This window comes from Stenella coeruleoalba (genome assembly GCF_951394435.1).
Source record: "Stenella coeruleoalba genome assembly, chromosome: 8".
NCBI classification, from domain to species: domain Eukaryota; kingdom Metazoa; phylum Chordata; class Mammalia; order Artiodactyla; family Delphinidae; genus Stenella; species Stenella coeruleoalba.
Genome location: NC_137154.1, coordinates 10,782,026 through 10,804,407, shown reverse-complemented (window position 1 = coordinate 10,804,407; position 22,382 = coordinate 10,782,026). Strand labels below are relative to the sequence as shown.

At 48.0% G+C, this 22,382-nt stretch overlaps 1 protein-coding gene across 11 annotated transcripts in view; it reads left to right on the top strand.

The window, feature by feature from the left end:
- The window catches only part of STX3 (syntaxin 3), a 136,214-nt gene that overhangs the window by 9,950 nt on the left and 103,882 nt on the right, over nucleotides 1–22,382 (top strand). For all 11 annotated transcript variants that reach the window (XR_013829605.1, XM_079930899.1, XM_079930898.1 and 8 more), the window contains exons 2-6: nucleotides 5,956–6,039; nucleotides 16,486–16,585; nucleotides 17,172–17,246; nucleotides 18,359–18,426; nucleotides 21,606–21,714. Coding sequence is in view for 10 of the 11 variants with exons in the window: in XM_079930899.1 (XP_079787025.1) it covers nucleotides 5,956–6,039; nucleotides 16,486–16,585; nucleotides 17,172–17,246; nucleotides 18,359–18,426; nucleotides 21,606–21,714 (436 nt within the window). In the remaining variant the exon portion in view is untranslated. The remainder of the gene's footprint in view (nucleotides 1–5,955; nucleotides 6,040–16,485; nucleotides 16,586–17,171; nucleotides 17,247–18,358; nucleotides 18,427–21,605; nucleotides 21,715–22,382) is intronic.

The following is a 22,382-nucleotide window of genomic DNA, read 5'->3' as shown; positions in this document are numbered from 1 at the left end:
AGATCTGGGTTTATAAAGAAGAGTTTATAGCCCCAAGCAAAGAGCTATTTACATGTTCAGAGAAGGAGGTGCGGGAATCTGTGCTCACCTGTTCCCACCGGCCACTGTCCTTTAATACCCCACAAGGGGAAGTCAGGACCAGGTGCTCCTTCCTAGTCCAGACTGCTGGTCCCATCCTTTCTGTTGTTATTTCCTTCGCCCCAAAACTTTCCTGAGGGCTCCTGGGTCTCCCCTCTTGTCCGGGGACCCTCTCGTCTTTCTGGGGTCTGACACCTGAGGCAGGGAGGGCATCGGAAAGCCAGTAAATGGTGACCTCTTCATTTGGGATGGCGTTTTATTTGGTCTCTTTCTTTGTTCCTTCTATCTTGCCACTCTGATTTGTAATGATCTTTAAGGAATTGCTGATGATTTAAACCTATGTTGCTGCTGTGTTTTAACTTGTAAAGGAGAGAGGGGACCCCCTCTTCTTTCCCTTTTCATTAGAAGGCATCCATTCATTTACTTTGGTGGTTTTCCAGCTAGCTAAGCTTGCTTCCTTCTTTCTCCCTTCCTGTTTTCCTCCCTCCCTCCCTCCCTTCTTTCCTTTTTCTCTTGGTAAGAGGCCTCGTTCTGAAAATGAAATCTTATATTCAACCTCAGTGTAAAAAGCAGATGAAAATGAAGCTATGCGGATTGAAGAGGGGGTACGGGCCAACCTGCTTGACTTCCCCCGGTGGTTTCTTCTTCTTCTTTTTTTTAAATACATTTATTTATTTATTTTTGGCTGCATTGGGTCTTCTTTGCTGTGTGCGGGCTTTCTCTAGCTGCGGCGAGCAGGGGCTACTCTTCATTGCGCTGCACGGGCTTCTCATTGCGGTGGCTTCTCTTATTGCAGAGCACGGGCTCTAGGTGCACGGGCTTCAGTAGTTGCAGCACGTGGGCTCCAGCAGTTGTGGCTCGCGGGCTAAGAGTGCAGGCTCAGTAGTTGTGGCGCACGGCTTAGTTGCGCCACAGCATGTGGGATCTTCCCGGACCAGGGCTCAAACCTGTGTCCCCTCCATTGGCAGGCAGATTCTTAACTACTGTGCCACCAGGCAGGTCCCTCCCGGCGTGGCTTCTGAGGCACCCTGGAGGTCTCCTGGGGTTCCACAAAGCCTCATTGGAAAGCTAAGCTCCTTACTTGGTGAGAGAACCAAGGCTTAGTGGAGACAAGTGCTGTCCCCAAGGCCCCCAGCGCCTTTCTCTCAGCCCCACTTTCTGCAGGGCTGGGCTGCTGTGAGTGGGGTGCAGTGGAATTAACAAGGGCTCAGGACCAACAACCAAAGTGTGAGCCCCGACTCTGCACATCAGTAGCTGGGAGGCCGTGAATAAATGAGAACTTCTCTGCCCTGCAGGTTCTCAATGACAGAATTTAGGAGGGGTTCATTGACACAGCGTGCGTGAAGCAGCCAGAGCGTGGCGGCCACCTAGCACCTCCTGGGGGCTCTGCAGGTGGTAACTGTTTTTATTAAAGGAGCTGATGAAGAGGGACCCACAGTCCAACAGACTAAGGATGACAGAGAAGGCCCTTGAGAGAAGGGCAGTGAGGCTGAGTGAGAGGAATTGCAGGTTGAGTCCTGGGCCCCTGAACTCTTTCCACTGTGTCCAGAGAGAGAGTCATAGCCCTGGCTGTCCTCACCGAGTTTTGGGGTGCATTGAGGGGTGGGGGCGGGAGATGGAGCCCAGATTCGAGCTCAGTGCTGCCTGAGTCATTGGTGGTATCTCCCATGTCTTGGCAGGAGAGGCAGCAGGAGGTCGGGGGAGAGGAAGCGGGTGGTGGGGCTTGTGGTTCTCATGTACGTTTTTTTACTGCAGCTGGTGTTGCAGCTACTCTGACGGTCCTATTATCACATGCCTTGATGCTTTGATAAAGATGCCAAAGTTCTCTTCTTGGCTGTGCCCAGTCATGTGGGCTGAAGATAAAGTGCACCATGTGCTTTCCTTGCCCTTGGGGTCCCGGAGGCCTCTGGGTCTGTAAGAGCACGGATGTGTCAGAGGGGAAGGACCCTTGCCCTGGGATCTGGTAGGTCCCCTTCCGGGGAAGCCTGGTTCCAGCGTCACGCGACTCAGGTCACCTGGGATGATGGCCTCTTTCTGGAGTTTTCTGGTCTGGACGAAGCTCTGTTGCTTTCGTTGCCATTGCTATTTTATATTTTGAAGGCAGCACGCTACGGTGGGAAAAACTCTGCACAGGAAGATGGGCATCAAGAAACCTGGGTTCTATTCCTGGCTGCTCCAGTAGCTCATTATTTGGTCTTGGGCCTCGGTTTACCCATCTCTTAAGTGAGAGAATTTGATGATCGAAATATGTAGGGTTGCATGCAGCTCTAAAAGTTCTATATCGTTTTTTATTTTTCTTTCCTGTTTACGGGTACTTTGATCCAGATTAAAGCTATAGAGAAGATGACTTTGCTGGATCTCATGTACGGTTGTTTTATTGAGATGTTATCATGTGCTATTCGTTGTGTAAGGCACTTAAAATTATTATCTTACTTAATCCTCACAAGAGCCCTGGTGGACACTTTTGTTCCTGTTTTTGTAGGTAAGGAAATTGAAGCTCAGAGATGTTGAGCCCCGTATTTGAGGCTCAATGACTAGCATGAAGGGAAGCCAGTTATAGAATCCTGGTGGTCCTGATGCTGCAGAATCGATCTTCTTGACTAAGCCTTTGCGTGAGCACTTTCCGCGGAGGAGAACACACGCTTTTAGACATCACGTCTTTACAACTAGGTGATGGGGAAACTGACGCTTATTAGGCACTGCCGTGTGCCCTGTGTTGTGCTAGAAGCTTTCCACGTATGAACTCTTCCAAGCCTCGTAAAAGTCATAGCGTGTATGGTGTTATTACCATTTACAGGTAAACTCAGGTCAGTGAGGGACTTGACAGAGGTCTCACAGCCAGTTACTGGTAATAGCAGGTTTTGGACCTCGGTTGTGGGTGACCCAAGACTTCTTTTTTCCCAGTTCACATGTCCTCTCACTGGGGGCGGCCCAGGCTGCCCTGTTAGAGCCTGTTCAAAGCCAACGTGTGGCCGTCTTGGGTGGGGAATCCCTGTACAAATTCCAGGGGTCTCAAAAGTGCATGTGACGATGGAGGGCTAGGGGCCTGTGTCCCATGCTTCAGGACGCACGTGTTCCCAGCTTCCAAAACCTTCCCTTAGTCCATCCCACGACGGCAGCCTCATCCCATTTCCATAGCACGTGTACCTATCTGAAGAAAACTGAGTTGACACCCTCATGTGTGTCTATACACACACATACATGGGCTATATCCCCTCAGTGGGGGCCTCTACAAGACCTCCAAAGAGAGGAAACTCAACAAATGCTTGTTAACTCACCTTCCTGGAGGGAGACCAGGTTCCTGTTTTCTAGTGAGGATCTCCGAGATCCTTTTTGGGAGATGGAGCTCTCTGGAGCCTGCTGAGAGGCCCAAGTATTGATGATAGTTGATAAAAGGAGCATTTTATCCCACACTTCAGAAACTGCTGGGTGGATCCAGGCTGCCGGTCTCTGGTAGGGGTTATTTATTCAACTAGAATTGATTAAGTTTCCGTTACATATATAGCGTATGGTAAGTGCTCAGCATACATGCGGAATAAGTTAATTAATGACAAGTACAAGTAATTTTATTTTACTTATTTATTTTTTTGGGCCACTCCCCATGGCTTGTGGGATCTTAGTTCCCCGAGCAGGGATCAAACCCAGACCCTCAGCAGTGAAAGAGCGGAGTCCTAACCACTGGACCGCCAGGGAATTCCCAAGTACAAGTAATTTTAATTACAAGTGACAGAAGCCGGTTCTGGCTAAATGAATAAAAAACAGCATTACAAGAATACTATTGGACTCATTGAAAGAATACTGGGGAAGATCTATAGAACTAGCTCTAAGCCAGGGGGTGGGTTAGGGAGGACAGAAACAAGGGTAGCCCTGGGAACCAAGCAGGTATCTCTGTTGGGTGCTGCTATAGGTTGACTCGGCTCTGTTCACTTCACAATTCAGAATCCTCAGGGAGCTTGGGTGGTGGTTGATAACCTTCCCAGAATCGTGGGGAAGGTCGGGGTTATCTTCACAAAGGGAGGTGTTCTGGGCAGGCACACACTCAAAGTATCTTCTCCAGTGGATACATAAGGCAACCCTGACCCTCCAGGAGTTTACAGTCAGTGGGGAAGGATAGATAAGTGAAGGGATAATTAATAGAGGGCTGGGATTGATGCTGTGGAAGGTTTGCACAAAATGCACTGGGAGCTCAGGGAGGTTTTCAAGTTTGCATGGGGGGTCGGGGAGTGTCAGATCAGCGAGGAGTTTGTTCGAGATTGAGTTTTAAAGGCTCAATAAAATTTTGCCAGCTGGACAAATGCATTTCAGGAAGAAGTCCTTGTGTGACCGTTCAGCAATATGAAAGAATGGTGTGTCCAGGAAGTGCTAGGAGTTTCCAAGCGCCTGGTCCAGAGATGCATCGTAGAGGGAGAAACGTGGGTAGGACTGGATCTTAAAGGGCCCCGTATGCTCTGTTAGGCTTTGGGACTTGCAATCCTGGGACTTTCAGTCCTGAGAACTATCACTGAACGACTTTAAGTGGCAAAAGGACGGGATCAGTCCTAAGTTTTAGGAAGGTGATTGTTGGGGGCTGTAGCAATGTCCTCAAATTCAGTTCCTTTGAAGGTGGCTATTAAGCTTGGGTTGCTGATGGTTGCAGACGAGCCAGAGAATGAGATTACAGAGGATCCAGTCAGAAGAGGCTCCCCAGATGGCTGGAGAGTCCCAAATTTCCGTGGGAATTCCCGGTAACTCCATCTGCTGTAGCAGGTCTGGGGGATGGTAGCAGGGGAAGGAAAGAGGCCCCTGGTGGCTTTCCTTGCTAGTGGAGTTCCCATGTTGAGAGTGACATGTCTTGGCTAAGGAGGCCAAAGGCCACTGAAGGGTGTGGAGAAGCAGGTGTCGAGGGGTTCACCCCCTCCCCACCTCCACTCCCAACAACCAGGTCTTCCTTGCTTAGAGGTGGGCTATGTGTAATGCAGCAGTCGTCTGGGAGGAGCATCTGGGAAGGATGCAGAAGCCGCCGAGGCCCTTTAGCTGGGTGGGAATGGAAGCACTTCCTTTAGATAGCCATTTTGTGCTTTTGTAGAGGTAGCTGAATGAGATTATGAAAGCCGGGGTCCCCGGGGGTTGCTGGGGGCTGCCGAGAGAGCTTCCTTTTCCCCATAAACATGAGCTCTGACAGGGAACAGCACACAGCGCTGTTTCCTTTGCAGTAGGTGGTTTCTGAAAACAGGAAAATGTGTGCTCCTTCTGTGATGATTTGAAGCTAGTGCTTTGGAGGAATTGGGACTGTCTTAATACAGATCCCCGGTACAGTAGGTCGTGCATCTGAACGTTGTGGAGAAGAGTTTAGGAACATATGGTCCAAATCCAAAGGATGGGCTAGAATCTGCCTGTCTCCAACATTTTAGCTGTGTGACTTCGGCCAAGTTACATAACCTCTCTGTTTTATGTTCTCCAACTGGAGTGAGTTATAGTAACATCACCAATACCACCACCACCAAAACATAATATTTACTGAGTAGTTACAGTATGCCAGGCACTGTGCCAAAGTGTTTTATATTCATTAGCTCATTTATCTTGTAAACGAACCTATGACGTAAGTGGTGTTCTTATTAGCACTTTACAGATAAGGAAACCTAGGCACAGCGAGTTTAGTAACTTGCTCCCTTCTTCCCCTCATCCCCCTGTAAAAATATCAGTAAGTATGGAGCTAGGATTTAAACTTAGACAGTGTGACATCAGAGTTTGATACATCACAGAGCTGTTCTGAGTTTTAAAGGAGATTATGTATGTAAAATGTTCACTACAGATATAGCTCCCGGTCTTTAGGGAGCATTCAGTGCTGTTCGTTATTTCTGGTGCTTTTGGTCTCACCCTCCTTTTTGTCGCTCACAGAAGCAGCTGACACAGGATGACGATGCCGATGAGGTCGAGATTGCTATTGACAACACAGCTTTCATGGACGAGTTCTTTTCTGAGGTAGGTGCCCTTCCGGTATTTTTTTTCTGAATGGACATAAGGAAACACAACTTCCTTGGTAAAGAATAAAACCCCCCAGATCTTTCAAGGGTAGCAGAGGAAAGTCAGTCTTTTGCTGGGGTGGAATGGACACACCAAGAAGTTACACGGAGAGTTTCTTCAGTACTTGGGAGGATTTTTAATCTTACCGAGAAAGTCAGGAGAAGGTAAATTATATATATTAAAGAGATGCTTTTAAGGTCTTACGCTACATGACAACATTTTAATGATATCCTTTCTTGCCTGAATTACATAGTTTAAATACAGAACCAACCCTGGGGGCCCAGCCACAAGAGTGGGGGAAAAAAAATGCATTTCATTACATTTTTAGGCCTGTGATTCGGGTAGATCAGAATTGTTGTTTCCAAAAATTCAATCCCTTTGACTCCTCTGGTGATAACTGAGAAACCAAGAAACCACCAGTTTATGTTTTTCGAAATTCAGCAGAGGCAAACATGGGTGTCCCGTGTGTACAGATTCACATAGTCTTTGATGTAGAGGGTCCTGTTGGAAGGTGCTGTGGTAGACAGTGATGGGAAGCTTGGGTGGGGCGTTGGGGGGCGTTGTGTATCATGGACAGAAACACAGCCTTTGAAGCCAGGGAAATGTGGGTTCAAACCTCAGCCCGCTTCTGACAGCTGTTGATCTTGTGAACGTTCCCTGAACAGGCTTGGTTTCCTTATCTGTACCTTGGGGTTGATAATGTAATTCCCCATGGGGCTATTAGGAGGATCAAATGGGTTAGTGTTTCTAAAACATTCCACGTAGCATCTGACGTACATGTGTTTCAATAAAACCAAACCAAGCCACAAGAAGTTCCGGCACTGAAGTTCCTGCCACCATGTTATGGTTTCTTTATTTAGGCTTTTTATTGCATATATAAAAAGGCGTCATATTCTTCTTGCAGGGGAGGTGTGGGTGCTTCCTGTCATCTGGAAAAGCCACCCTCTAGTTCTTTCCTAAGTGGAGCGGAGCGGGATGTGATGGCTTATGCCAGTTCATCTGTGAGAGTCACAAGCAGGTTTCAGAGCGAACTTGAGTGTGTGCTGACCTGATTGGGAAGTTGGCTGTGAATACTGCACAGATCCCCACCCTCTCCATGGGTGGGTCCGTCTCTTTGGTGGAGGAGTCATAGTCAGATCAAACAATGCTTGAGTTTTGTGAGTCCAGTATTGTTCTAGGTGTGGACTGTGGAAGGAAAAGGTCTTTCTGTTCAGTGCTGGGGGTGGACTTAAGGAGATGCATGACATCATTGTAGCTCATTCCTCTGGTCTTGCCGTAGAGAACCAGTTACATTCACTTCTTTCCTAGGATAAGGATTCTTCTCCATTAACGGTGCCCTACCTCTTTTCTGAACCCGTAAGAGGGGCCCCGAGAGGCAGTACTCCTTGTGAGGTGGGAAGATGGTGGGCCTTGGCCTCCAAGACCTGGTCAGAGTCTATCCTCAGGCCTTTAATAGCAGTTAACCTTGGTCAGGTTCCTTAGCCCGGCTGGGTTCTGATTCCTGCTCTGGAAACTGGGAATGGCAGCACTTAACCTTTCAAGGCTGTTGCGAGGATCACATGAGATCACGTGAAGATTGCACATCTGGAAAGCATCATCTGAACAGAACCGCGCCAGGTGGATGGCAGTTATTTGGGGCGACTTAACAAGGTCCCGAGGGCTGTTGCTTTTCTTATTGCTTTCTCTTAGTTAAATGCTTTTCTATCATTTGGGAAATAAAAAAGCCCTATCGTATTTAGGGTGGAGAAGGGGACCGCGTGGTGGGGTGGAAAGAGCATGACTTTTTGGACATAGTTCCCTACCTGCCACTAACTGTGTGATCTTGGGCACACGCCTTAACTTTTCTCTAAGTCTCTGTGGGTTTACCTGTGAAATGGGGAGGAAAATGTTCACCAGACAGATCTGTTGGGGATGAAAGGAGCCAGCACTCAGAAAGTGCTTAGAGAGGGCTTAGGGAAATGTTACCTGCCTCTGGACTCATGTAGATAGAGCACAGGGAGGATCAGTGTTGACGTGGGGCAGAGGCAGGAGGGAGCCCGTCATGGAAAGAGGTTGTGCCGGCTCTGGCTCCCCACGGATCCCGGTCCAAATGTCAGCTCTGCCCGTTACAGCGGTATAGCTTTGGAAAAGTGGTTTAGCTGCTCTAAACCCCAGTTTCCTCTAAAACAGGCCGAGCGGTATTACCTGCTGGTTGTTATAAACATAAAATGAGCACGTATACCGAGGTACCCGCACGGTGCCTGACCTACAGTAAGTATGTCTTCAGTAAATTTTAGTTCTCATCAGCATTCGGTTCCCCAGTGTATTTGTGAATAAATAGACCACAAAGTTTACTTTAGAGAATGTGGTCTGGAAATATCCTTGAAGGTGGGTTAAAGTGCATTCCAGATAATAGGGATTTGGGGAAATGAAAAGGTTTCCCTCTACATGTGTCTAAGGAATACACCCAGTACCTCCTGCAGGATACGTTGACAGCTGTGCAGATTTCTTGGGGATGCACTCTTGTGATAAAAGGTACCCTTTGGACTGCTTTCAGCCGGTAGGTCACCCCTGGTTATTTGCTGAGGACTGATGGTGTGAATCACAGCTTGGTGAGAGGCATTTGCAAGGTGCAGATGAAGTCACAAGATCAGGATGTTTTCAAAATGTGCTTTGCCCCGTAAAACTCAAGTGGTTTCTCCAGCCTCCCGGTTATTATAGAAAAGAGTTGACCCTTGGGTGTTGAGGCCTCCTTGGCTGTTAAAAAGCCAGGGTCTAGTAAATGATAAACCTTCGATTTTTTGTCTGATTTGCAGTTGTCTGTATTTTCCTTGGTCTCTGTTCAGTCGGCAGAGAGTGCAGAGTTTTAGAGGAAACAGAACCTGCCTGAGAGGGCAAGATTGAGAGATGGAGTCGGCCTGCTGTGTAACAAACCACCTTACCAGTTAGTGGGGTGAAGCGACCACTTTGTAATTCTGATGGCTTCTGTGGATTAGGGATTCAGACAGGGCCCAGTGAAGGTGGGTTTTTTTGTTGGGGGGGAGGGCGGGGGCTGTGCCCTCGCGACTTGTGGGATCTCTCAGTTCCCCATCTGGAGACTGAACACAGACCCCAGCAGTGAAAGTGCTGAATCTCTTAACCACCAGACCACCAGGGAGCTCCCGGAGGTGGGTTATTTTTGCTACACAGTTTCTGGGGCCTTGAATAACCAGAGTCTGGAATCTCAGAGACTTTTTTTTTTTTTTTTAATATTTGTTTATCTATTTATTTGTTTGGCTGTGCTGGGTCTTAGTTGCAGCACGTGGGATCTTTTAGTTGCAGGTTGCAGACTCTTAGTTGCAACATGCCAACTCTTGGTTGTGGCATGTGGGAACTAGTTCCCTGACCAGGGATCGCACCCGGGCCCCCTGCACTGGGAGCATAGAGTCTTAGCCACTGGACCACCAGGGAAGTCCCTGGAATCTCAGAGACTTCTTTTTTTTTTTTTTTTTTTTGCGGTACGCGGGCCTCTCACTGCTGTGGCCTCTCCCGTTGCGGAGCGCAGGCTCAGCGGCCATGGCTCACGAGCCCAGCCGCTCTGCGGCACGTGGGATCCTCCCGGGCCGGGGCACGAACCCGCGTCCCCTGCATCGGCAGGCGGACTCTCAACCACTGCGCCACCAGGGAAGCCCCTCAGAGACTTCTTAATTCAAGCATCTGGTGCCTGAAGTAGGGTGAGTCAAAGGAGCACCTGTACTTGACCTCTTTCTGTGGCACGGGCTCCTCAGCATGACCAGCTCAGGGTCATCGGTTTGGTGGAGGAGGCTTAGGGCTCCAAGACAAGCATTGTAGCTGTGCAGGTCATACAGCCCATCGCTCGTATCGTACTCTGTTGTCGAAGCAGTCACAAGCCCGCCAGATTCAAGAGAGCAGTACAGAGATACCACCCCTCAATGAGGAGATTGAAGAATTTGTGCCATGTTTTAAAACCGCCAGAGTCACAGCTCCATATGCCATCATCCTACACCAGCATCGCAGGCAGGGGGAGAGCAGGAGCTAGAAAAGTTCAGAAATCCTTTGATCAGGGAGGAAAACTACCCAAACCCTCCACGCTGACTTCCCCTGGGGCTCTTTGGCCAGCAGTGGATCACATGGTCATGGCCACTCTTTTCTAGCATGGAGACCAGGAAAGTGAGAACTTAGCAAAGGGGCAGGCTTGTCAGGATGGCCATAGAACCGATCATGATTCATCCTCTGGGGCTGGCAACACTGCTGCCCAAACAAAATCAGAGTTCTGTTAACAAGAAAGGGCAGGGGCAGGTGGGGATGGCTATTTGGATGGCAGTATGAGATGCAGAAAGATTTCTGTGATCAAACATGTTTGAGAAACACTTCATACTCTTTTCCTCCCATGGAGATTGAAAATGCACACGAACTTATTAAAGATTCTAAGAAGTCCCATAATAAAGAAACCTGGTTAACTTTCCTATCTCAACACTTATTTTTTTCATAGAACCCTTTGTGACATGTAACTTCGGTCAGCAAAATGAATGAATAGATTTCAGAAAATGCTATTATAAAGTTTTCTTTCTTGGATGTGCTTAAGAAAGGTGTATGAGGCAATTCGGCAGTGGTGTATGAAGCAAGCTTACCCCTGGAGTTACTTATATTCATGTATCTATCCATTGAACAAACTTCTGCTGAGGGACACCATGTGCTTGGCATAGTGATGGGGGTCCAGGCATCTGAGGGGAACGAGACGGGTGGAGCAGTGGCTGGTTAGCGGAAATGAGAGGTGAACAGTCTTGTGATCTTTGTTAAAACGAAGATCCTCAAAGTGGATGTAACTTGGAAATCTAGGCATTAAGTTGAATCTAGCAGGTTAAATGCTCTCCAACTCGTTCTTGAAGTAGCATCTTTGGATGACTAGGTGAGCTGGTAGGTTCTGCGTCTCTGGGCTCTTTCCATAGGCAGGCAGGAAGCCCTTGCCGGTCATTTGCCTGTTTACCCTCCGGTCCGTTCCCTGCCCTCCCTGTACTCTGCTCTGTATTGCAAGGTACTCATTACCCAGGTTCCCTTGCCAACTGGCTTTTGGTGTGTTTGACCCAGGGGAGGCACTGCAGAAGAGTCAAGGTCGGGGGATGAAGCTTCGGTTTTCCTCCCAGACTATCTCCTCCACGGCCTCAACTTTCCCTCCATAGACCCTCCTCCGTGGTCCTGTTCTGCCGGTTGACTCCACCATCGTCTGGCTCCCATCAGAGGGGCCCTGGTGACCCTGCCTTCCTTCTTCGTCCCTCCAGCCAGCTGTTGCTCATTTCCAGAGGGGCTCACCATCCTCTGTTTGGCTTCTCAGCTCTTGCATCTCTCTGTCTAGATTTCCCTGTATTTTCCAGTGGGCAGCTAGAAAAGCTCAGAAGTCCTTTTCATGAGGGAGGAAAACTACCCAACCTACCCAATTACTTTGGCTAAAATAACTAGATAGGTTTTTCTATTCCTGACCCTACTTTGAGTGACGCAAAGCCCAGATACACTTAATTGATTTGAGGTGATTGTCCAAGACTGCTACTTTTCACTGGTCAGTAGAGCTCTGAGATCATCTTTCTTTTCATTCGTAAAAGGAGAGTTGACATACTACGCTCAGTCTTGCTAAAACCCCTTGAGGGACTTGCCTTCTGTGGCTTGGCTGACTGAGACCTTTCTCTGTCCCTCGTCAGCGTTCGTTTTCCAAAGCAAAGCAGCAAACAAGTCAGGGAGGACTTCACCGAGACCTTCTAACACAAGGACTGTTTCGGATTTTGCTATTTGGGGAGAAAAGTAAAGGTATATGAATTGTGCGAAGCGGAAGTCATTTATTTGACCCTTACAACCCCATTACTTTTGTCACCTTCAAAAGGTGACATATAATAAGTTTTCAGTAAATAAATATGTAAGATTTAATGCCTAACTTAAGAGGTACCAGGCACCTGGGAATTTAGGGGAGGCAGAGACATTTTAGGTAGAAGAGACAAAGCCTTATACCTTACCCCACGACATCTGCCAGTCTCCAAAGTAGTACTTCTCTGCTTTTAGATTAGATTACATCACATTACATTACATTGGATTAGATTCCACTGGCTAATTAGGTCCAGAGGGAAGAGGCCCTCCATGCCTTGAAAATAACTCCCTCCTTTTAGTTAGATGATGGTGATTAGTACGGTCCTTCCTCGGTGTCTGCGGGGGTGGGGGGAATTGGTTCCAGGACCCCCGTGGATACCAAGTCTGTGGACGCTCCAGTCTCATATAAAATGGCATAGTATTTGCATATCATCTACACACACCTGTATACTTCAAATCATCTCTAGATTACTTATGATACCTAATACAATGTAAGTGCTCTGTAAATAGTTATAAAGACAATGGAAAGGCTATGTTAAATAGTTGCTGGTGTGGTAAATTTGAGTTTTGCTTTTTCGGACTTTCTGGAATTTTTTTTTTTTCCCTGAGTATTTTCGATCCGGGGTTGGTTGAATCCATGGAGGCAGAACTTGAGGATACAGAGGGCAGCCTATATACTGTGGTAATTATAGTTGGTTCCATGAGGCAGACACCCAATGTGAGGAGTGGTTGACTTGCTGTCCTTACTGGATTTCCTTGGGTGGCTACTGACGTCACAGAACATGTTGTTAACATGAGCACTGCTGTGAGGATTCCATGAGACATTGCTCATAAAGGCTCAGCGTAGTACCTGCACACAGTAAACGTGCAATAGTTGCTGGCTATTTTTGTCTTTATCACCATGTGACGTTTATTGAGCGTGTACTTTGTGTTAAGCCTTTGACATATCTTATCTCATTTAATGCCCACACAAACTCTAGGAGGTGGGAAATATGATAATCCTCGTTTCACGGATGAGAGAACTGGGGCTCAGAGAGGGTAAGCGGCTTGTTCAAGGTCAAAAAAACTGCTAAGGGGCGGAGCCAGAATGTGAACCTGGTATGATTCTAACTTATTTTCTTAAACTGTGCTATCTACCCCATTACTGACAAATCGTTGAAAAATACATTTTAAAAAGTAACAAAAAATAAGTGGGCATTGGGGATGTATTAGCTGCAAATTTAGCATGGCGATAAAAAAAACAAAAACTTGCAGATTGGTTCCCTCAGTCAGCAGCTTGACTGAGTTGCTTGAGCTCTCCTTGTGTAAAAAGCTCTACGGGGAGCCTTGGTTGGAGAACAAAGAAATAAGGCACATGATGTGAGTCAAGGGTAATTGAGCCAGTCTCACAGAACTGGTGAGTGGGTCACACACATTCACATGACACAGGCTGAACACACACGGACCTGGGAGAGAAGACAGAGAGCTTCCCGTAGGCGATTCTTGCACCTTCACCTGGTTCAGGAGACAGGGTTTGGATTTAACAGTTGCCTTGGTTCAAACCTCGGTTTTGCCTCTTCCTGCAGTTACGGCCTTTATTGACTTCCTCGATTTCTTTGAGCCGCCGTGCTCTCGTGCGTAAAAAGCAGAGAGTGATGGTGACTTCGCAGACATCCAGTGAAGGGCCTTGTTTCTGGGACAGGTGTATGTTAAATCGGGTTTAGTTCTTAAATATATTATTGTGCAGAGCAATGTCAGTCTATTTAAAACAACCCCAAACAAACACACAGACAAATAGCACTTGAACTTTTAGATGCAGCCCTGGCAGATTTCCCGCCAGCCCTGTCCCCCCCGCCCCGATATTTGGTTGTCTGGCAAATGCACAAAAGGAAATTAATTTCCTGTCTACCTGCTACCATGAAATACTCTGAAAGTCACCTTCGAGAAAAACTAACACTTCCAAGAAAAAACAGAGACACAAAGTTTAAAGGAAAAAAAAGCTCTGTGATCGTCCAGTTGCCCATCCTGAAGTCCCGAAGGACTCCTGAGGTTATTTGGTGAACTGACTAAATTCCTAGATTACTAACTCAGAGGCCCTGAAGTACCTCCAAATGGTGAGGTGGTTGAGGACAGAGGGAAGAGAGCAGCTGCCGTGGGTGGAGGATGACTGGAGGCGGGGGTGGAGGCCCCAGGCCTGGAAAGTTCTGGAGCCCGGAGGCCCATTCACCATCTGGTCTCCAAGTGCCTGGAGCGACTCTAAGCTTGGGGTCCAACAGTCTCATCCTAAAAACTTCCTACCTCGTCTCCCTACCACTGACCCAGCTTTGGGGCGGGATGCTCTTCACTTGATGAAATAATATTCCGGGAGCTATTTTCTAAGACATCCAGTCCGTTGAACATGCAAAAACCTTAGGCCTCTGGCTTCTTAAAAGAGGATGATTCATTCTGTTGTTAAAATTCATTTTAAAATGGCGAGGACATGTTATTCTAGAAAGTCTTTTTTCTCAGTTCTGTTTTTTTTTTTGCGGTACGCGGGCTTCTCACTGTTGTGGCCTCTCCCGTTGCGGAGCACAGGCTCCGGACGCGCAGGCTCAGCGGCCATGACTCACGGGCCCAGCCGCTCCGCGGCATGTGGGATCTTCCCGCACCGGGGCATGAACCCCTGTCCCCTGCATCGGCAGGCGGACTCTCAACCAGTGCGCCATCAGGGAAGCCCCTCAGTCCTGTTTTATACAATGTAATAGCTCTGGCATGACAGTCACGTGATGGACATGGAAACGTGGTGTGATGCACTGACACTTTAGGAGTTGGAAGAGGAGTCAGTGTTTGATGGGAGAGATGAAGAGAGAGGGAAGGGTAAGGTGGCAATTTCTTGGGTCCCCCGAGGCCCTGAGTCTGAGGTGGTTACACCCCTAGAGCCACCAGCGTTCACAGGTGATAACATAGGCCTTTTTGATAGCTGGGTAGTCTTGGGCTGCTGCTGAAAGTGAAGCAGTATGAAGAAGCCGAAAACATTGTCTTAGCTCTCATGGAAAAAGCACCCCAGTCGGACTCTGGAGGGCGCTGTTTGAGTGCCGTGCCTACCACCACCCCTGTGACCTATGACCTCTTTAAACTTAGTTTCCTCATTTCAATCATGGTCTGAATGCAGTGCCGTGGATTGTTTTGCCAGCTGTGAAAATGCTTCCCAAATGTGTGGGTAGCTACTTGTATTTGTATTTACACTGATGATATTATTAGACTGAAAATGTATTCTGTATCTTTCTTTTTGGTTTTTCTGTTTGTTTGTTTTTTTGTTTTGTTTTGTTTATTCTGTATCTTTAAGCAAGTAATTCCATTCTCAAACTGTGGTGCATCAAAGCCAATATATCGGGTTGGCCCAAAAGTTCGTTTGAGTTTTCTGTAACGTCTTATGGGAAAAACCCAAAGGAACTTTTTGGCCAACCCCTATTTGTAGAGGGTCAAATCCCCGCTCCACTGTCAAAATTACTAATTTGAGGCTAGAGAACTCAAGTTTTATTTCTTTGTAATTTGGAGAGTTGTGATCAGGGTTGTTGTTGTTTTTTTTTCTTTAAGTGAATTATTCACCAGAAGGAAGGGCTGCCGGAAGCTGCACATTGAGTTGTATTTTCGTTGTATCTCAGGTGTTAAGATCCTACTCTTTGGCATTTTACAAGATTTCTGTTTGTTGACTGTGGCCGTGTTGATGTGCCCCTCATTGTGGAAGTGAGGCAGGTAGATGTGGTGGGTTTTGAGGTCTCTCTGGCATGTGCTGCTCCCTGCGTATGCACTGGTACCGCAGCAGAGGCCGTGGTGCCGGGACAGCCGGTGCCTTTGAAGAGGGAGCCAAGGCTGAACTGAAATGCTCAGGCAGCAGCGTCCTGGGACGGTGTTCCATCTGGGAATGAGGCGTGGCTAGAAGTACTTTCTGATACACACCTTGTACAGTTAGGAACCTCAGAAATGGGCAGAAATGGTCCACGGCTTGAGCTCCTGGGTCTTGATCGTCTAAGACGATCAGCTAGTAAGAGGCGTTTCCCCAGAACACATGTCCAAGAGAAGCTCAGCATGTCCTGAGATGGTCATTGCTTCGTCTCTCTCTCTCTTCTTCATCTCTGTTTCTGTCTTTCTCTTCCTCTCATTCTTCTCTCTGTGTTTCTCACTCTCCAGGTTCGTTCTCTCCCTTTCCCTTTCTTTCTTTCCTTTTTCCCTCTCTCCTGTCCTCACTTTCTGCGGCTCCACTTTTGGAGGAGCTGGGGATCTGCCTGGTAAGGTTTCTTGACCCTTCACTCTGATTATTCCTCGGGAGTTGTCCTGGCCCTTCTTGACTCTGGCCGGGATCTTCCCATCCATGGTGAGTAAACATACCCCTCTCAGGGAGCAATGAGGACGGGTCTTCAATGACTGCTCTGTTTACGTTCGTTTCTCTGACTATGGAAAGGGTACTCACTGGGCTCACTGGTCCTCAGAAGACATTTCCTGTCACCATCTTATTCCACAAACCCAGAAGGTGGGCAGGGAGCTCTGTTTTCATCTCAGTCATGGCTATATTCTTCCTCTTGATGACAAAGGCTATCATCTTTCTAATTATAGATCGAGGAAACTCGACTCAACATTGACAAGATCTCAGAGCACGTGGAGGAAGCTAAGAAGCTCTACAGTGTCATTCTGTCTGCACCCATTCCAGAGCCAAGTGAGTGTTGACTCAGGGCTGAATCACCCAACGGTGACCCTTGGCCACTGGGGCTGGGCCTTGGTTTCCTCCCTCTGTGAGCAGCAGGGGAGGGGGTGTATTACCTTCCACTAACATATGTGCCATGTCATCTCCCGTCCTCCTCTACCCTCTCCTGGTCACTGCTCTGCTGCTGTTACCTCTTCTCTTCATGGTCCAACCCATTTAGCCAAGCTCTCCTCTCCTCCCCAGCTAGTCCCTCTCATGACTGGCAACGGCTCTTACAGCTGCCGACGTACCTCATCTCTGTCCCACCCACCACTGCCCCTGTGCTATTTCCTCTGCCTGAAATGCTTCCCCAGTACCCCCCTATTTCTCCACGAGGTGTTTTTATTCTGTAGTTCTGGGGTAGGATGCCAGGAAAAAAATGCCTTTTAAAAATAAGCTTTCTGTGATTCTCATGACAGATGTCTTGAGAGCCCACCAGGATACATACTGCTGTGGGCAGTGGGCACCTGAGAGAGCTTCCCACCTCCTCTGTTGATGGTTGTAGCTGACTAAGCTCTCAGTCTCTTCTAACTGACTCTGCCTGCGTTTGTTTATCCAGAAACCAAGGATGACCTGGAGCAGCTCACGACTGAGATCAAGAAAAGGGCCAACAATGTCCGGAACAAACTGAAGAGTAAGAAAGGGACAAAGGGAGCCGGCGGCACTCCCACCATCCGTCTCACGTCCGGGGTCCAGCTCTCCTGGACCGGAACTCTTCCTGGCGGGAGTGACACCACCCTTGCCGTCTTTGCTTGTGGTCTGGGCACTGTGCCTGGAATGACCTATTAGAGCCCCAGACAGTTTACCCGCTCTCGAGTCCTGACTGTGGTTGAGAGAGTCCAGAATTGAAGTTCGGAGATGGGGATGAAAGTGTGCTTTCAGCTACTGGGTATTTGGGCGACTTGGTCCCTTAGCTTTAGTCCCTCGACTTTTCTCTTCCTGGTCCCATTTCCTTCCCCAGCACCTACGTCCATTTGAACAGTGATGTTAGTGATGTACGGATGCCAGATGGGTTATAGAGTCTGGAGACATTTCTTGGGGGCCACGTATCACCCTCCCTTCACCCCCGTGCCCACCCCTCAATTTAGGGCATTGTTCAGTGAAGCCACTGTGGTAGATTCAGCTCCTCTGGGGGCGCAGAAGGTTCCTTAGTTCCACGGCTACCATCTGCATTCTTGCCGCACTGTACCTGCTGACAAGGCATGCTGTTGGTCTGAGAGTGCACGCAGCATCGCTCAGCCTAATTTATCATTTCTTCCCCCCAGACAGCCTGTGCTGCCTGTTTTCATGCGGGTGGAGGTGGACGTCGTTAGTGGCAGCTTCCAGTCATAGCCGTGATCGTGTGCATTCTCATTGAATTTTCACGTTGGTGCCGCTAGGGGGGCACTGCTGTTTATTCCATTTTACAGACGAGAGCACAGGAACACTAAGAGGTTAAGTGGCTTTTCCAAAGTTACGTGGCTACTAAGTGGCAAGGATTTGAGTCCGAGTCTCTTAGTGACAGAGACTCATGCTGTTAACCACTGTGCCGAGAGGTATCCAAGGAAGAAGACCCGGCAGTAGTAAAGGTCGTGGAACGGGTGTCCCGTGGCTCAGGTGTGAGCTGACCTTTTGAGACTGGACCTACCTGCTGTTCCGTCTCCTGGGCCGGGTGTGTGAGAGAGAGAGAGGAGGCCGCGCTGCACGGTGTGCTTCTTGGAGGAGAGCAGCAGGTGCGTTGCTAGAATAACCTCCTCTCCCATCCAGGCATGGAGAGGTGTATTGAAGAAGACGAGGTCCGGTCGTCAGCAGACCTTCGGATTCGGAAATCCCAGGTGAGATTTTCCCTGGTCTAACCGCCATCTAGTCCAATCTTTTTTTTTTTCTTAGCTGTGGAGTCTTTTTAATTAAAAAAAATTTTTTTAAATACATTTATTTATTTTTGGCTGCATTGGGTCTTTGTTGCTGTGTGCGGGCTTTCTCTAGTTGTGGCGAGCGGGGGCTACTCTTCGTTGCGGTGCACGGGCTTCTCATTGCAGTGGCTTCTCTTGTTATGGAGCACGGGCTCTAGGTGTGCAGGCTCCAGTAGTTGTGGCTCACGGGCTTAGTTGCTCCACGGCATGTGGGATCTTCCTGGACCAGGGCTTGAACCCATGTCCCCTGCATTGGCAGGCGGATTCTTAACCACTGTGCCACCAGATCAGTCCCTTTTTAAAATCTTTATTGAAGTATAGTTGATTTACAATACTGTGTTGGTTTTAGGTGTACAGCAAAGTGATTCGGTTTTGCATATATATATATATATATATATATGTATATATATATATGCTTCTTTTTCAGATTCTTTTGCATTATAGGTTATTATAAGATATCGAATATAGTTCCCTGTGTGATACAGTAAATCCTTGTTGTGTATCTATTTTATATATAGTAGTGTATATCTGTTACTCACATGTTCCTCATTTATTCTCCACCCTTCCCCCTTTGGTAAGCATAAGTTTGTTTTCTATGTCTGTGAGTCATGTGTGTGCTTCTGTTTTGTAAATAAATTCATTTGTATTATTTTTTAGATTCCACATATAAGTGATACGTTTGTCTTTCTCTGTCTGACTTACTTCACTTAGTATGATAATCTCTAGGTCCATCCATGTTGCTGCAAATGGCATTATTTCATTCTTTTTTATGGCTGAGTAGTATTCCATTGTATATAGTACCACATCTTCTTTATCCATTCCTCTGTTGATGGACATTTAGGTTGCTTCCATGTCTTGGGCTATTGTAAATAGTGCTGCTATGAATGTTGGGGTGCCTGTATCTTTTTGAATTAGAGTTTCTGTCTTTTCCAGATATATGCTGGGGAGTGGGATTGCTGGATCATATGGTAACCCTATTTTTAGTTTTTTAAGGAACCTTCATACTATTCTCCATAGTGGCTGCACCAATTTACATTCCCACCAACAGTGTAGGAGGGCTCCCTTTTCTAGCTGTGGAGCCTTTAAAACAAAAAACAACCAACAACCACTGTTTGGAACTCAATTTGAGGAACTGATGGAGGGGAGCTGCTCAGGTTGAAGTGGGGGACAGGGCCGAGTCCAGCTGGTGGCCCCTCTCACACTGTCCTCTAAGGAGGTGCCTGAGGCTCCCAGAGCACTGCTGAGGGTTTAGTGAGCCTCTTTGGTTTACAGGTGAGGAAACTGAAGTCTTCTCTCTGAAAACTGTTGGTTATTAGTTGTCCAGTTTGGAGTCAGGGTGTTTGGTGGTCATCAAAGATATGACCCTTGTTGTTGAACTGGCACGGTGCTCAAGGAGCACAAGGAAACTATGACATAAGACCCACAGGAGAACGTGTATGAAGACCGGATCAAATGCACGTGCTCCCAGCATCAGACGATCTCGGGAAAGACTGGGGTGGCCAGAGGAGGCTGGGCCTTGGTGGGCAAGATGCCAACATGGACAGGCTCGGGGAGAGGTTCTCCTTAGAGGCATGGGGGCAGGAGTGGTGTGTGTGGGTGCCTGGGTGGGTTGGTAGCAGCGGGGTTGGGGGTGGGTGTGAGGGGCAGACGTGAAGAGAGCAGCCTGTCTAGAGAAAAACGTCTGTCATGGGATAGTGGACATTGAGTTTTTGGTAGAGAACATAGCACCGTATTCCAGAGGCCTTTGGCTGCAGTCCAGGGAGTTTGGAGCTGACTGAGTAGCCTGTATGCATTTACTTTGGGTTGCAGTTTGTTAGGAGGATAATATGGGAACCATTTGAAAACTGGATCAGAGTGGGAAAGAGGTGAGAGGCAGGTGGGTCTCTAGTTGGGTTTTGCAATGATTTGGGTCTGAATTTGCCCGGTGGTAGTTGGTTTGAAAAAAGCATAGATATTGGTGATTTTGCAAAGGAAAAACCAGTAGGGCTTGATGCTGAGAGGTGAGTAAGGAAAAAAAATGATAAAGATTTGAGTTTAGGCACCAGGGCCGTTGACTTGAAGGCACTGAGTTAGAAGCAAGAAAAGTTGGGGAGGTCAGTTTGAGTAACAACCCAAGGATCTTTGGATGTAGGAGGGAGTCCGGCAGCGTTAGAAAACAGGGCCTCTGAGATTCACAGGGTATCTCCTTTGGCCTCACAATTACTATAGGAGTTCAGCAAGACAGGTTAATAGATACTGAAAACATGCTTTGGAAAGGTCAGCCGACTTTTCCAACGGTGTAAAGTTAGGAAACCAAAAAACTGAGTCTTGTACCTGGTCTTTGTTTTTTGTTTTGTTCTGTTTTCGTTTTTATACAATTTTGAAAGGTTACTTTCCATTTACAGTTATGACCAGATGTTGGCTGTATCCCCCGTGTTGCACAGTACATCCTCGAGCCTGTCTTACACCCAGTAGTTTGTACCTCTCACTCCCTCACCCCGATATTGCCCTCCCCGCCCCACTGGTAACCACTAGCTTCTTCTCGTTATCTGTGAGCCTGTTGCTTTTCTGTTATATTCACTAGTTTGCTGTATTTTTTAGATTCCACATATAAGTGATATCATACAGTATTTGTCTTTCTCTGTCTTATTTCACTTATGCCTCCCGAGTCCATCCATGTTGCTGCAAATGGCAAAATTTCATTCTTTTTTTTTTTTATGTCTGAGTAGTATTCCATTGTAGATATCTATACCACATTTTCTTTATCCATTCATCTGTTGATGGACACTTAGGTTGCTTGGCAATTGTAAATAATGCTGCTGTGAACATTGGGGTGCATGTATCTTTGCAGATTAATGTTTTGGGTGTTTTTGATATATACCCAGGAGTGGAACTGCTGGGTCATAGGGTAGCTCTGTTTTTAGTTTTTTGAGAAACCTCCATACTGTTTTCCAGTGACTGTGCCCGTTTACATTCCCACCACGAGTTGTCCCTGGTCCTCTGGTTCCAGGACCAGTGCTGCTGTAGATGAGGCTGCGTAGGGGCTGGGGTTCTGTAAGAGTTGTGGACCTTCCCCTCCCTCGCCTCCTGGGGGCTCACAGCATTTGACCTTGCTCCCACAGCACTCCGTCCTCTCCCGGAAGTTTGTGGAGGTGATGACCAAATACAACGAGGCCCAGGTGGACTTCCGTGAACGCAGCAAAGGGCGAATCCAGCGGCAGCTCGAGATCAGTGCGTGTTTGAAGTTTGGCCTGTGCCCCTTCACCCTTCCTGCCACGTGCTTGTCCGTTCCCAGTCGTGTCCTCCCCTCTCCCAGGGGAGAGGGAGCAGCAGCCCCGCTGGTGGCTTCTGCCTTCTCTTTTGTGCCCAAGCTGGGGACAGGCCTCACAGCACTGGTGCATCCTGGATGTTGCGTCTTAGGCTGAAAGAAGGCTCGGAGTTACCAGGCCCGAGTCGTTTGACTGCCGTGGGAGCCAGCGTTTCTGCATCCAGAAACTTGCTACACAGCTGCACTCCTTGGGGCTCATGACATCTTTTGCTGCCTGTTTGACAGCAGAGAATGGTGCTAGTTGCCGTGAGGAATAAAGAAGTTACTACAGCCACGCCCTTTAGGAATCAGAAACCGGACTGCAGGGCCCCACAGGGCGGAAAGTGCTTTGAGCGCAGGAACTGAATGAACGAGGGCGCAGGCAGAACAAAGCACGCGTGTTCAGGAGGGAGAGGCCGTCCAGGGCCTGGGAACAGGGCGCATTTGGGTGGAGCAGGGTGAGGTTAAGGCGGATGGAGGGAGGGCTCACCCAGGAACTGGCCCCTTGTTCTGAGGACCGTGGACTCCGTGGTGGAGTGAAGGGGGCCAGGAGACATTCTGAGCTGGAAAGGAATGTCATCAGACATGGGCT